The sequence below is a fragment of the Sinocyclocheilus anshuiensis genome, unplaced genomic scaffold, assembly GCF_001515605.1.
Source record: "Sinocyclocheilus anshuiensis isolate Anshui unplaced genomic scaffold, SAMN03320099.WGS_v1.1 scaffold1915, whole genome shotgun sequence".
Lineage (NCBI taxonomy): Eukaryota > Metazoa > Chordata > Actinopteri > Cypriniformes > Cyprinidae > Sinocyclocheilus > Sinocyclocheilus anshuiensis.
The window spans coordinates 74,030-89,882 of NW_015549672.1; the positions used below are offsets into that span (position 1 = coordinate 74,030).

At 35.3% G+C, this 15,853-nt stretch overlaps 1 protein-coding gene across 3 annotated transcripts in view; it reads right to left on the reverse strand.

The window, feature by feature from the left end:
* The window catches only part of LOC107660328 (retinoic acid receptor RXR-alpha-B), a 67,776-nt gene extending 53,989 nt beyond the window's left edge, over window positions 1–13,787 (reverse strand). For all 3 annotated transcript variants that reach the window (XM_016449617.1, XM_016449618.1, XM_016449620.1), the window contains exon 1: window positions 13,575–13,787. In XM_016449617.1, coding sequence (XP_016305103.1) covers window positions 13,575–13,602 — 28 coding nt within the window. In that variant the 5' untranslated portion in view covers window positions 13,603–13,787. The remainder of the gene's footprint in view (window positions 1–13,574) is intronic.
* Between the last annotated feature and the right edge of the window lie 2,066 nt (window positions 13,788–15,853).

Here is a 15,853-nt window from a genome sequence, read left to right on the forward strand (position 1 = left end):
ACCGTTAACCGACAAGATTATTTTAAATTAGAATTGAATTAAATTAGAAAGGATAAGTGTCTGTGACCCGTTAAAAATACTAACATTTGTTTCCCTGGGATTAATTTTACATGAGCAAAAAGCAGCAAACAACAGAACACGAGGATTCGCATGGTCATATCACATCATGCACCTGCAGCGCATCTGCGAGTGGAGAAAAACACAATAAAGCTAGGCTATATATATATATATATATATATATATAACGAATAAATAGGCCTATACGAGAAAAATAAAGGCAAACCTTTTACAATTCTGATTATCTTTAGAAGGAACTGTTAGAAGGAAAAAAAATTAAAGTGATTGTGCCTGCGCCGCATGCGAGCACAGTTAAGCATTGCTAGCTTGACAATGCAGCCTGTTCATTATCATAATAAAATACAGTCAGTCAAACATATGGAAAAAAAATATGTAGTAAAAAAAATATGTAGTAAAATCTGATAAGCCGTGAAGGTTAAGTGTTATCACTGCACCGCCGTGATGTTATGCAAAACATTTTGTTTTATGTGGATATTGGACTTACCATTTTCTAAACTATAGCGAATAAACTGTGATAATGTGAGAAATGTTGAAGGTGTCTGAATAAATTTTGGTTTGACTGTATCTATTTGATAAATTAAGTTAACCAACTAACATTATACATACCCTTTTGGTTTCTGTACCCAAAATTTAAAAAAATTACAAATGCAATAAAAATATCGGTATCGGTACTCGGTATCGGCAAGTACCAAAAATAAAAGTATAGGTATCGGGTGAGTACTGGAAAAAGTGGTATCCCTAATAATTTGTCATTCAAATACATTGTGAATACGGAAACATTTAATTTTGTGTGGAATGATAGACCCAACGTTGGTTTCAGTTTCGTTTGAACCTAAATGAATTCATTTTGGCTTGTCATTTATATTGCTATAGCTTCTTATATTTTTAATTCTTGTTCTTTTCTGTTAATTGAAAGGATTTGTTGTGGAGAGAGGGGAACTAAAATAGCCTAGCTATGTTTACAGTGTTTATTATAATGTTTGTAAACATTTCGCGTCGGCTTTAGCCCAATTTCTGAATGAAATAATAAAATGCGACTTATAGCGACTTATGTTTTTTTTCCCCCCAAAAAAACAAATTTTTTTGTACGCATAGCGTATTTTAACCATGCAGGAAACCGTTTTAAATATTTTGATAAATTACTGAAAAAATAAATAATTAAATGACTTTTTAAACCATTTAACTGATTGTATTAATCGGTCAAAATTCTTACCGTCGGTTAACCGGTTAAACGGTTAAAATTAACATAGTCCTGTCCATTAATCTCTCCATAGATACACCGGTCTGCAACTCAACAGCAATGGTTCAATGAAATTATGTGGAAAAATACTGTGGAGAGGCTTTTAATAATTGACGTCATCAATACAGAACAACAAATTCAGTCCTGAACATCTGACCGCTCGCACTCAAAATAACCAGCATGCACATGTGTAAACACACAGCCACACAAGTTTTCTAGATATATGATTGGCTGGCTACAGGATGTGTCATCCTGTTTCTTTCAGTCTGCCTGCTTCGCTAGCAATGTGTAAAATATGAGGTCCATATATCCCTGGTGTAAGACACATGAGGGCCTGTGAGTTGAGTTCATTTGGAAAATATGTTGGCTATACCAAGAATACATTTTAGGAAATATTTGGCTTGCTTGCAATCATAACATTAATTATGTAGTGGGGAAGAATTATTTAGGGCAATTTGGAATACTGGAAGCATCCAGAGGATTGAAAGAGAGAAACACTTAAGGTTTTGGAAACCACGGGTTGGAAATAATTGGATGAGTTCCTCAGAAGATGTTATAATTATTATTTACAAGAAATAGAGGTGTATTTTATATAGATCATCACAGCAGATCTGACAGGGAGAATGAAGGAAAGTTAGTGTGGTGAAGCTGCTCAAATCAATCTCTCTCAAAACCTCCAAATGAAATTTAAATTCTCAGAGATTGCACTTTCAAAGCACAGGAGACTTTTTGGCATGATATGAAAATTCATCTATTTTTTAAATGCTTGTTATAGATCGTACTTAGAATGATTCATCTGTGTATATAATTCAAAATGTCATCAAAATGTCATAACTGCGTCAACAAACAATCCAGATAAACATGAAAAAAAAAATTCTCTACATTTTGGCCTTTTGTCCACACTGAGTGGCTTTTGAAGATGGTCTACCAAGTGGATCAATTTGAAAACGCTGTTTTTGCATTGTACTGTGGACTGTGAAAACAGAGGTATTTGAAAACAATGACTCATGTTTACTCATGTGACTCATATTGTACCCATATATCTATGGTTGCTAATAATTTTCACAGTGTTGCTAAAGACTAATGCTACTTCGCTCGCACAATCTGCAAAGATTACAGAATAATTACTTGCATTTGCTGCCATGCGACAAAAATTTTTGACAGTGGCATTTTCGACCCTGCATGGAATTAAAATTTTGAGTGTGACATAGATGCACCTCCCGAAATAGGTGGGACATTTTTCGACTAAAATGATGATACCAGAAGAATAGTGTAAGAATAATATTAAGTCTGGTCTCATCTCAGCGAGATTCTATGCCATTTTACACATATGCAGCAAAGTGATTTAAGGCATATCAAAAATCCAATAAACAACTGATGCAAAGAACCAAGTCCCTGTCCTACATTTATTTATTTTTCAACATTCCATTACACTTGTACAATACAAAAGAAAATCTGTCGCTACTACCTTTGAATCACAGCGTTTTCAGCTTCAATTTAGTCTCAGTTACAATTACCTCTAATCTCTTGTAATACACTCCTTCATAAACACGCACACACTAGAGCCCTATTTATTCTATAGCAAATGGCTATTTGACATGAAAGCAGACAACTGATATGCATTAATTAGTGTGCGTTTATGCATGCTCTCATCTCAGGAGCCGATTAGAGCCGTGTCTCCAGCAGGTAAATAGCCCCCCTTCCAGGCACACACATACACACAGACTCATCGCTCTGACATCCTGTTCCTCGCCTCCTCATTGTTCTCTTATGACTTCCTGCTGTACCAAATTACACACTCACCAATGTAAACAACTCTGAGGGAAAATAACGGCGAGTGAAAAAAGTGTACAAAGAAGACAGCGAACGCTTCATGTCCTGTCCTGCAAAGCATGCCATCGGTTGCATCACTCGGTAAAGCTCTGACAGGAAAAATACAGCGAAAAGAATGATGGAATATCATATCATTCCATCAACATTATGTCAGGATACTGTATCACGTTACAAAACAATTAAATCGGACGGGTCTGATGGCTTGGAAAATCATCTGACCGGAAGAGGGCAAAGGGTGAAAGGTTCATTCGTTCCTAAACATTCTTTAAAGTGCAACTCTAGTGCTACTTCACCCCAGAGACATCTAAATCAGTCTGGAAGGAAACGTACAAGCATAAAGGAGCCGAAAGAAATGTATAGCACAATTCAGTCTTATCTTTCACGCCCAAGGAAAAACAAAAACCTATATCCAATCTACAATGATGTCCACTCCAACCACACATAAGTTGTGTTTTAAAGCAAGGATGAGGAGGACAAAGCATCTCTCATTCTGTGAACACAATCATCTCAAATGAAATCAAAAAGCGATGACATGATTTCATTTGAAAGACGCAATGCTGTAGGGACTTGGCGAGAAGTACCAGCCATGTTGGGAACCACACATCCTAATTACACTCTAAAAACAGATTGTACTGAATGCATAATGTGAAAATGTCTTTAATGACCTACTGGAGAAACGGTGGACAGATCGCAGTGCCCTTCAGGATCTGTTTTAATGAGTTTACTTGGGCAAGCTAATTAATTAGGCAAACCAGAAAGTGTTTGGATTGAATGTGAATTTGGGGTGTTCTCAAGGCCTCATGGAATGAGATCCGGTCAGTTATGCACCTCCAGTTCTCTTCCAGAGAAAGAGTGTCACCCTTGGGGCGAACACATATAGTACACACAAATGAACATGCACTGAGAAGGTGTCATATGTCAAAGCCACACATCATTTTAAAGTGAAGTGACACCTACAGCCACCACTGTTGAGAATACAGTGCAAGTGCCATTCCATTTCTCATTAAAAACTTAATATTAAGTACATAAAAAATAAGACTGATTTTAAAAAGGTCCAGCATTTTTTTATGTAATTTTTTAACTGTTCAATTAAAAAATTGTATGAAGGGAAAACACATTGTTTTCCTCCATTTAAATGGTTAAGCAACAACCATTGGACCAATCTAGCCACATGAGTCATGACTCAATTATGTTATTAGGTACAAAATGGAGCTGGCACATTTACACAGTCAACATTTGGTGCAATTACCAGTGCAGCACAGAAGCGGAGAGAAATAGTAGCCTACCGCTGTTCAGTGCTGTTGTAATGACAGTCTTCTATGTTCTCTGACAGTGCAAAGTTTAATGAAAACTTAGGAAAGAATCTTGCTCCTGGGAATATATAAAGGAGAATGTAAAAGCAAATCTTGTCCTCACTTTGGTAAAGTTGCGGATTTGTCTGACATTTTTCATTTATAACGAAAGTATGTCCTTTATAAGTGAGCATTAATGTAAACCTCAGCTTTAGAAGGACAAATTTCAATAAAAAGGTATTACATTCATTTAATTTAGCACTTGGCATGTAAATGTAACAAGTATTTGAAACCACTGTTTGTTTAAATAACAATACTTTGGTGTAAAAACAGTACATATATTTTACTAAATGAATCATTCAGAGCGAATCACACGATGCCACTTAAAAAAGAAAAGAAAATCATGAATCAGACATAACTGCTTCTCTCACACCATACAGAGCTAGAGAAGATGTCAATATTTTTAGTGATGTCTGGTTATCACAAAGTTATCTCTGGCTCAGTGTAACTAAACTGAACTAAAACTGAAACAACAACTATTCAAAATCTCACTATACATGCGAAAACATTCAAAAACCATAAGTTTAAGTTGAAGTACTAAAAGTGAAATAAAAATAAAAGCTAAATAGAAGAGCTCAACAAAAATAATAATAATAAAAATGACAAAATCATATAATAAAATGACTTAAACTATAATTTAAATGAAAACTGTAAATGTATATATACTAAAATTACACTGCTATGGTTTTAAAAGACTTTAAATATAATGAAGACGCCTGGACAACTTTTATGATACTTTTATGGTGTGCCGTTTTGAAGCTTGAAAGCTCCGGTCTCCATTTAATGCAATTTACATGAAAAGAGAAGCCAGTATTATTCAAAACCAATATTTGCTTGTATCCCCCAGCAGGCCCTTTAATATATATTCTGAGCCTGTGTTATGAAATATATCAAGTTTCTAATGAAAGCTATAGAGGCAACCTCACATGAAAACTTGAAATGGGTCTATATTTGAGGTATCTGCATAGACATGAAGGGAAGGCAACCAGAAGTGTTGCATCAGCACTGAGCTTTCAAAGTGGTTTGAACAGCCTTCAACATTCTTTAATGTCAGAAAAAGTGATTTAGCAAACACATGTGGTGGCAGATGCTCATTGCTATGATGGTAATAGAGCTGAAGACACATAGCGCAAGTGTGTCTCCTGTCAACAGAGCTCATGCGTGGAGCATGAAGGGGGACAGAAGCTCACGCTTGCATGGACATAACAATCTAAGCATAAAAATACTCCCAACATGCCCAGCAGGAACGATAATTTGTGTGACAACTTGCCATAACTAATCTGCGTTTCATTCTTTACCTTTAGTCTGTGGATAAGCAGTTTTGCTGTAATTTTAAGGGACAGTTCACTCAAATTTTAAGATTCTGTCATCAGTTGTCATCAACAACCGAAACATACTTCAGAATATCTTAACTTATGTTCCACAGAAGAAAGAAAGTCATAGAGGTTTGAAAACAACATGAGGGTAAGTAAATAATAGAATTTGTCTTTTTTGGTGAACTATCCCTTTAGATTAAAGCAAAAGTGTATTCAAGAAAACACCCTTAAACAGCCTTTTTGTATATTAAAGGTCGTAAAGTCTCTTTTCTAAAATAAATAGCAATGATTTAACTAATTATCAAAGATAAAAATAAAACAGAATTGCACTACAGGCGATTCTAAAACAAGCCAGTGACTCAGAGGAACTGAACTTCCTTTCAAATTGCCATCTTCTCCAGGGTGCAAATTGGATCCGTCTGTCCCGTAGGGTGTAAGTGCAGCAAATAACACCTGTTTGAGTATCACATGAACAGTAGTTTGGGGGCCCCGTTACTGTTTAATGGAATTTTTTGGTGTGTATAATTTGCTGCTCTCATGGGAGAAGAAATGCAAGATCCATATCTCCATCAGATCTTATCTGAATTACTGACTGTTCTGCATTCGGCCTGTAACATATCCTTCAAAAGAGCTGGAGTGTGTACAGGACGAGGAGACGAAAAGAGCAGTGAAAGGCAAAAAGGGAGGAAAGGATACCTTAAGCAGACATAGTAGCTTTTTATGGACAGTATTTACAGTCAGTGGAGGATTAATTTTCGATATGTTCTGACTTGCACTTTGTAGAATGTGCTGTCTGGAACAAAACACATAAACCAGATGAAAGCATTAAACCATATGCACAAGGGTGAGCTTAACATAACATAAGTGATGAAAAAAAAAACGAGAGAGACGTTATTTTAATGTTTTTAAAAGTCTCATATGCTCACCAAGGCTGCATTTATTTAATGAATACAATAAAAACAGTAATATTATAAAATATAATTACAACTTAAAATAGCTTTTTTAATATACAGTAGTCAACATTTGAAGTGGGTCAAAAAAGTTAAAGTTGTTCTAAGACAAGAACGCATTTTGGTGTCACAGGATCCTTCAGAAATCATTCTAAAATGCTGATTTGGTGCTCAAGAAACATTTCTTAGTATTATCAATGTTGACAACAGTTATTTCTAAGGAATCTGTGAAATGTTTTCCAAAATTCTTTGATGAATAGAAAGTTAGAAAGAACAGCATTCATTTGAAGTAGAAATATTTTGTAACCATGTCTTTTATAATGTCTCTTTTGATTAAGTTTAATGTGTCCTTGCTGAATAAAACTATTGGTATTATCATTGGTATTGTGTAATAATAAAGCAAAAAACGGACTGAATACATATCACTTTTTTGGGACAGCATGAAAGCTTGGCATGTTACTGCTGCTTTGCTTACATACTGCTTGTGTGTGCAGCTTGAAACAGGCCTTACATACACTATACTCAGCTCAGCCACAGACAGAGATCAGTTTGTAAATATCAGTGTCATGTGCACTGAAGAAGTTGACCTCAAATTTTGCACCTGGTAATTAGACAGCTGGACCTCTCATTAACTTGTCTTTTGCAGCACGTAAAAACAAAGATAGACACAGACTTAAACATATTAGATAATTACTCTGGCGGTGACCTGCCTCTAGACAATGTGCAGCATTTAATTCAGACGAGTCTACAGTCTACACACACACACACACACACATCCTTCACACTCTAAATGACATGGTACTTATGCTGCCATAAAGATGGAAAGTGGGGATGGAAGAGGTATTGTACATTCTTTAGATTCTCCAAATCCATTAAGTTAAACTGAATTGCCATGCATAAGGTCAAGTGTAATCCCATTAACACCGCACCAGAGAAAAAGGAACTTTACTGGCCTAAAACACTCTCTTAAAGAAGTTGTTAATGCCTGCTATTTTCAATTTGACTGAGGTTTGGTGCCGATGACATAATCCACCTTCATAAATCTTTTATAAATCAAATACACACACACACACACACACACACACACACACACATGTTCGTTTCCCTTCTTAGTGAGGACATTGTATAGACTTTGTATAGATTGTATAGATTTTCTATCAGGTTTATGATATTTTCTATCAGCTAACCCAACCCCTACCCTAAACTTACCCATCACATAAACGTGCAGAACACTGGATTTACATCAAAACATCTTTTGGCTGATTTATAAGCCTCTTTAACTAGTGAGGACCAGTCAAATGTCCTCCTCACTAGTGGGTTGTTAAAGTATTTCATAATATACGTAAGTGAGGACATTTGGTTAATTAGTTAAACTAGTAAACCACACACACACACAAACAGTGGAGTCCAAAAGTTTTGAATCCTCTAGTGACAACACTATTATTTTATTTTATGAATCAGTCCATACAAAAATTAAGCTGAACTGATAAAAGGAAAAATGTTCATCACTGTTTAATGACTGATTTGTCCTTCTTTTGCTTTAATTACAGAAGCACTCAGGCTGAACTCCACAAGGACTCACATATTCAATGTAGGTGTCAACCAATTATCGGCGCCGATATTAAGCATTTTTATGATTATCAGTATCGGTCATTTTCAAAACCGATTCGCCGATAAAATAACTTAATTTTGAAACGCGCTATTTGGCTCTGATGCAGCCTGTCAGAACTAAAGCAATCTCCGCCCACCGCCCATCTGATTTGTTGGGAGTCACGAGTCCGACCAATCAATGCGGAATTCACTCTCACTCCGAAAGCGCTTGCTAACTGGAGCTGCTTCAGTGATCACGCGCATCAGTTGTCTCTCAAAGGTAAGGCAGCAGCAGACGTTGCTTAAGTTGCAATAAATCACAATCCACTAACATTACACTGAAGTTGCAAAACACCTCAATATTATCTATGATTTCCACGATGCAGAAAATGTGGACGGAATCGCGGAATCCAGTCATATAAATGGAATCTCCAGAACTGCTCTGACTCTCTCAGAGAGCCACTTCATGATCATTTGACAGTTTCATTTGAGTAAGACTTACACTCTATTCGTGGCGGCATATATATGCAAATTCATTCCCTGGCAGCAGGAGGCGCTGTTGGAGTGGTAGAGATCAAAGTTTCCCCGGTAACGCTGTACACAAAGCAGCGCTCCACTCACAAACGCTGCTTTATCAGATATTACATGCAAGATTAAATGAAAATGACATCTAAAATTTTCTGAAGACAGTCGGGTTCCTTCAGAAATACAGTGATATAAAAACAGCCGCACCGGGTTTCAATTCTGAAACGTGCAGTGCTCATGTTTATTCAACGGAGTCAAAGCCTTTTGGGAAATCTATTTGTGGCAGTCAGTTTTGATATTGTGGCGCCACAAATAAATCAATGTATGGGAAACACTTACATACATAGGCTACAGAAACTTAAAAGTTCCTCATGGCAACCCGTCAAAATATAAGTTCGGGTTAGCATAAAGAAATTATCAGAAATATATTACTGTGGTGCACTATGATATACATAATACTACTACAACAATTATTACAACTTTTGATTAAAAGAATAATCATACAATACACTATTTATTCCATGTTTTAATTTTAATAGTAAACCCTTTGCCAAAAAATAAAGAGTTTAACTCTCATTTGATTAAAAGATAAATTAAATTGATTTATGCCTTCATTTGCACTGTACTGTAAATTAAAACTAACTGAAATTTCTAGTGTCACATAGGCCAAGATTAGGATGACAAAAATTGAGACATTTCAATAGGCTATTTAATTAAGTGTAAAAGGCTATTAGTGTTATGGTTTCATGAAAATAGTTGCAGTCGTCTTAACTTCTACAATATAGCTATGAAGACAATTAAATTATTTACACTTATTATATACATTTTTTTAAGTTAATCTATTGATGTGCATTAGATGATGGATTGAATAGTCACCTCTACTATTGTAGGTTATGTTTTAGCCATCAGAAAATAATTAATGGGGAATTATGAGAGGTTATGCTATTACACATACATCTGAAAATCACATATCGGTCGACCCCTAATTCAATGCCAGAAAAAAGTCTCACCATTCTGATTTTTTTCGTACAATTCTAAATGGTTTTTGTTGTTGTTGTTGTTTACAGAACTGCAAGATAAAAACTCAGAAGTGAGAGATATAAACTTGCAATTCTGAAAAGAAAAGTCTGAATTTTGAAATATAATCCCACGATTGCTAGAAAATTGTGCAATTACAATTATTGTTGGAAACATAACTCATGCAAAATCTTTTTCTCAAAAAAGTCTGAATTGCACTCATAATTATGAGAAAAAAGTCTGAATTGTGAGATATACACTCATAATTATGAGAAAAAAAGTCTGAATTGTGAGATAAAAAGTCACAATTACCTCTTATTTTATTTTTTCTGTGGCAAAATGGCTTCCATAGTATTTATTCAACTTCATAATGTTTCTTCATTTTTAATGTTTCAAAATCCTAAACTCTTAGTTTATTTCAAGGTAAAAAAAAAAAAAAAAAATCCAGATTTTCAATGTGGTCTCAGACTTTGGTGCCCACTGTTACACTGTAAACATACTCTAAATGTATGCAACCAAACAAGATCCACAGTACAAGGTACAGAGTTGCCTTTATCAAGGAGTCATGCATACACTGCATAGAGCAAATGATTAACAGGGCAGCCGATCAAATATACCCCCTCTGCCATCACTCATCACTTTCAAAGGGCTTTAAGAGCTGATGCTTAAATTGCAACAGTTTGTACAACAGTGAAACATGAGATCTAAACACACGCTCCCCCTCCAGACTGTGTGTATCACCTGACACTTCAGACAAACTTTCTCAAGTGCAGTTTGGCCTTCTGTGTAATTCTGTCTAGAAACAGCCCACACTGCTTTTGATTTGGACACAGACAGTGGCTGGAGGGTGTCTGAGAGACGCTGTCACTTAAGCAATTAACTTTCCCTTTAAAGCCGCTCTTATAAAACTGACAGCTGCAGACATTCACAAAGGACCAATCACCTCTTCAGAAACACAAAACTGCTCTGCCATAAACCAAACTGGTTCTCTTTTATTGGGGTGGTCCGGCATCCCGTATACACCCCCTCACTACCACAGACGGGCCTTCTTACAATGGGACCCTCTATTTCTTAATAACGCTCATGGACTTGGGACGCTCCAGGGAAAGGTTGTGGCCCCCAGAGACCTATAGAGAGCAAACTTTTAAAATGCCAGTAAAGTTGCACACATTAAGCCTCAAAACTTGCTGTTTACAGTGGGACTCCAACATGCAGAAGGAATGTATAAATAGGTGGCTTGGAAAATGAATATTGTTGCAATACAATTTCAGTGCAAGTTTACACAACAAGCTCTGTACCATCACATATGTCATGAGTTATCACTTTCTAAATCTCAATGGCTACAGTCAAACTATGACTTTCCAATCATGCACACGTCATCTCATTTGAGAGACAGAGAGTTAAAAGAGGCTGATGTGGTGTAGGAGAAGCTCAGGTAAGAACAGACTACTAATGCACTCTCTCACGATGCAGCACATAATTACCAAGCAAACCGAAGAAAAGAAAGACCTTGATAAATCTGAGAGATCTAGTTAAATTTTCAATTCTCATCTGGACTCGGAGATTGGTGTACCAGCCTTTGAAGTGGTTGAGATAACTACTGAAGTGTGCTGGCATTGATTTGTTGAGCTTTTATGGCAAGCCATTTTAACATTTATTTCTTTAAATAGACTACTTTTAAATTACTAATACTTAATATTTATATTACTAATAGTGTAAATACACAAATAAGTACTGAGTAATATTAATTAACAACCTGTACTTACTATAGAATTCTGGTTAGGGTTTGGTTTAAGGTTAGTTGCTTGCAGAGGCGGACAGTAGTGAAGTATTTTTACTTTACTCAAGTAAATTAAAAAAGTATCTGTAGTTTATCAGAGTGCTTTTCTTTGGAAAACTTTACTTCACTACATTCCAAAGCATAATGTCATACTTTTTACTGCACTTCGTTTCATAAATAAAAGTTGTTGTTTGTTTTACCTTTAATAGTTAAGAACATTAAAAATGTAGTACTTTCTTGTACTCAAGTAAATCTGTAAATTACTTTTACGTGAGTACAAGTAAGAAAGTAATAGATTCCTAATGTAATTAAGTATTAAATTATATTTAATATGAAACGTAGTGCAGTAAAAAAAGTACAATATTATGCTTTGGAATGTTGTGAAGTAAAGTTTTCTAAAGAAAAACACTCCGATAAAGTCCAGACACCTGAAAAGTACTTTTACAGCAGAGTGAAAATACTTCACTACTGTCCGCCTCTGGTTGCTTGTAATTATGCATCATTTAATGTTATTACAATAAAGTGTTTGCCAGGAATTTTAATGATGATACGTCTTGCCATTGTAAATACTCTATAGTTTATTCCTCACAGGCTAGTTTTCATTCCTGTTAAATTCAATATGGCATCTAACTTGATTAAGGTCAACAGTACTTTTTACTTTGCTAGTCCTTTGTTACTAGTCGCTACTCCAGTAGTGCAAAGTAAATATTTTGTTGCCACTGAATTCTAATGGGATCTGTAGTTCAGATATCAACTGTTCACTTCTGACTAATAGCCATATTTATTCCATTATATATAAGCATTATTTGTAACTATTCAAATAGCACCTATCTATTTTAGCTTTACTAGTACTTATTTATTAGATTTTAGAACTTTTTCACAAGACACTAGTATTTATCCCATTTGCTACAATAGAAATTATCCCACTAAGTTGCTTTTTTACTTGCTATATGTGAAGATTAGTCAGAATTGCTACTTTGTGGTCACTTTATAGTAAGATTCAAATATTACCAGTAACAACAAGAATACAAAGTACAGTTAATAAATAGGTAGAAGTGTCTATTAAATTAGTACTAAGAAAACTGTAATGGAAAAATACAATAATAATCATTTGAATAGTTAGAAGTAGGTTCCTAGCACCCGATAAATTACTAGTAAAATTGCAATAGCTATGTCAACCTATAACAACTGGAATACACACTAGTCTAAAGAATGTAGTTCAAATTTGAACCACAGATTCTCATTGAATTAACTAACAAAAAAAATCTACTTATTACCAGTAACAATGAAATAGTTACTAGTTGTCACTGTTAATATAGTGACTACAAGCAAATAAATAATTAAACGCATAAAAAGGTACTAGACGTAGAAAGAAATACTTTAGTTTACAGAAATAATTGTTAAAACAGCTTTCCATAAGCGTTGAGTGATAAATGTGACACCGCACAACTGAAGAATGAGCGCGCATCAATAAACTGTTAACATTAACTGTTTGACTGAAGTCATCGAGTCCGCACTTCATGAATTATTAGTCACACACCTTAACTGACCTAATAACACTTATTATCTTATTAGTATAGTGATGACACATAGCCTACATCATAAATAGCCTATAAACTTACATGAAAATCTCACTCTTCATCATTTTATTAACTCCACTAGCTCGCTTGCTTGTTACTTCTATTTCACTCCCATTACCTGCCCACGAAAAATGAAGAAATGCTATTATTTTGAGGACAACATGTTTACGGCACTCATACACATATAAACGTAAACATGCAGAGGTTCGTTTCGTTCAACACTTCTGAGCAGAAACTGGTAGATGTCTGTACCTCTGCATGACATTAGAGTTAACATAATAGAAACCATATTTTTCCCTAAACTCCAACTCACCTAGAGACAAGAATGGTTTGGTTTCCATATTAGCGCATGCCAGCTATGTTTCTTGCAGATAAAGATTTATTTTCCCCAGTGGGCACGCTATAAGATCCAGTATGAAACGTCGTCAGACTGAAGCCAGAGATCCGCTGTCAAAATCCACTTATTATAACTAAAGTATCTAGCCTACTTCTATCGGCTCCATCCAGTTTGTAACTCCGCGAGAGCGCTCGCTCACTCACTCCCGGTATTCCTTCAGCGATCAAGCACTGCCTCACCATAGGAACCCTACCGAGGGGGACCCTGACCACCAGCACTTTTGCAGCGACAAGCCACTTCTACTGTTTTCAGTGTGGTACTGGTACTCTTGCAAACACCCCCTTCAGACTAAAAGATAATTCCATTAAAATATGTATTTACTGATATTTATAGGCCCGCTGGTATGACTATAGCCCTTATTCGTTTTAGACGTCATATTCAACTGAATGAAAAGGAGGCTGTGAGGGATAGACTTCCTGTGTTTACAATGGCACACCTTATTTTTAATATTACAGCTGCGCCGTCATTTGTAATTTGCATGTGCAAAGCTTCCGGTGTCATTCAATTCCAAATATTCTAGCTGCACAAAAACAGTCCGTTTTGATGCTTGACATTGCAAACTGGTATTTCTTATCAAATGCTTTTTATTTATTATCGTATTCATAAACAAACTGGTTTTTCGTGAAAATAGTTTTACCATTTACTGAACTTTGGTGTTCTTAGTTTTTTAATGGCTAATGAATCGAAAGTCTTGCACATTCACAGGGACTTGGGACGCTCCAGGGAAAGGTTGTGGCTCCCAGAGACCTATAGAGAGCAAACTTTTAAAATGCCAGTAAAGTTGCACACATTAAGCCTCAAAACTTGCTGTTTACAGTGGGACTCCAACATGCAGAAGGAATGTATAAATAGGTGGCTTGGAAAATGAATATTGTTGCAATACAATTTCAGTGCAAGTTTACACAACAAGCTCTGTACCATCACATATGTCATGAGTTATCACTTTCTAAATCTCAATGGCTACAGTCAAACTATGACTTTCCAATCATGCACACGTCATCTCATTTGAGAGACAGAGAGTTAAAAGAGGCTGATGTGGTGTAGGAGAAGCTCAGGTAAGAACAGACTACTAATGCACTCTCTCACGATGCAGCACATAATTACCAAGCAAACCGAAGAAAAGAAAGACCTTGATAAATCTGAGAGATCTAGTTAAATTTTCAATTCTCATCTGGACTCGGAGATTGGTGTACCAGCCTTTGAAGTGGTTGAGATAACTACTGAAGTGTGCTGGCATTGATTTGTTGAGCTTTTATGGCAAGCCATTTTAACATTTATTTCTTTAAATAGACTACTTTTAAATTACTAATACTTAATATTTATATTACTAATAGTGTAAATACACAAATAAGTACTGAGTAATATTAATTAACAACCTGTACTTACTATAGAATTCTGGTTAGGGTTTGGTTTAAGGTTAGTTGCTTGCAGAGGCGGACAGTAGTGAAGTATTTTTACTTTACTCAAGTAAATTAAAAAAGTATCTGTAGTTTATCAGAGTGCTTTTCTTTGGAAAACTTTACTTCACTACATTCCAAAGCATAATGTCATACTTTTTACTGCACTTCGTTTCATAAATAAAAGTTGTTGTTTGTTTTACCTTTAATAGTTAAGAACATTAAAAATGTAGTACTTTCTTGTACTCAAGTAAATCTGTAAATTACTTTTACGTGAGTACAAGTAAGAAAGTAATAGATTCCTAATGTAATTAAGTATTAAATTATATTTAATATGAAACGTAGTGCAGTAAAAAAAGTACAATATTATGCTTTGGAATGTTGTGAAGTAAAGTTTTCTAAAGAAAAACACTCCGATAAAGTCCAGACACCTGAAAAGTACTTTTACAGCAGAGTGAAAATACTTCACTACTGTCCGCCTCTGGTTGCTTGTAATTATGCATCATTTAATGTTATTACAATAAAGTGTTTGCCAGGAATTTTAATGATGATACGTCTTGCCATTGTAAATACTCTATAGTTTATTCCTCACAGGCTAGTTTTCATTCCTGTTAAATTCAATATGGCATCTAACTTGATTAAGGTCAACAGTACTTTTTACTTTGCTAGTCCTTTGTTACTAGTCGCTACTCCAGTAGTGCAAAGTAAATATTTTGTTGCCACTGAATTCTAATGGGATCTGTAGTTCAGATATCAACTGTTCACTTCTGACTAATAGCCATATTTATTCCATTATAT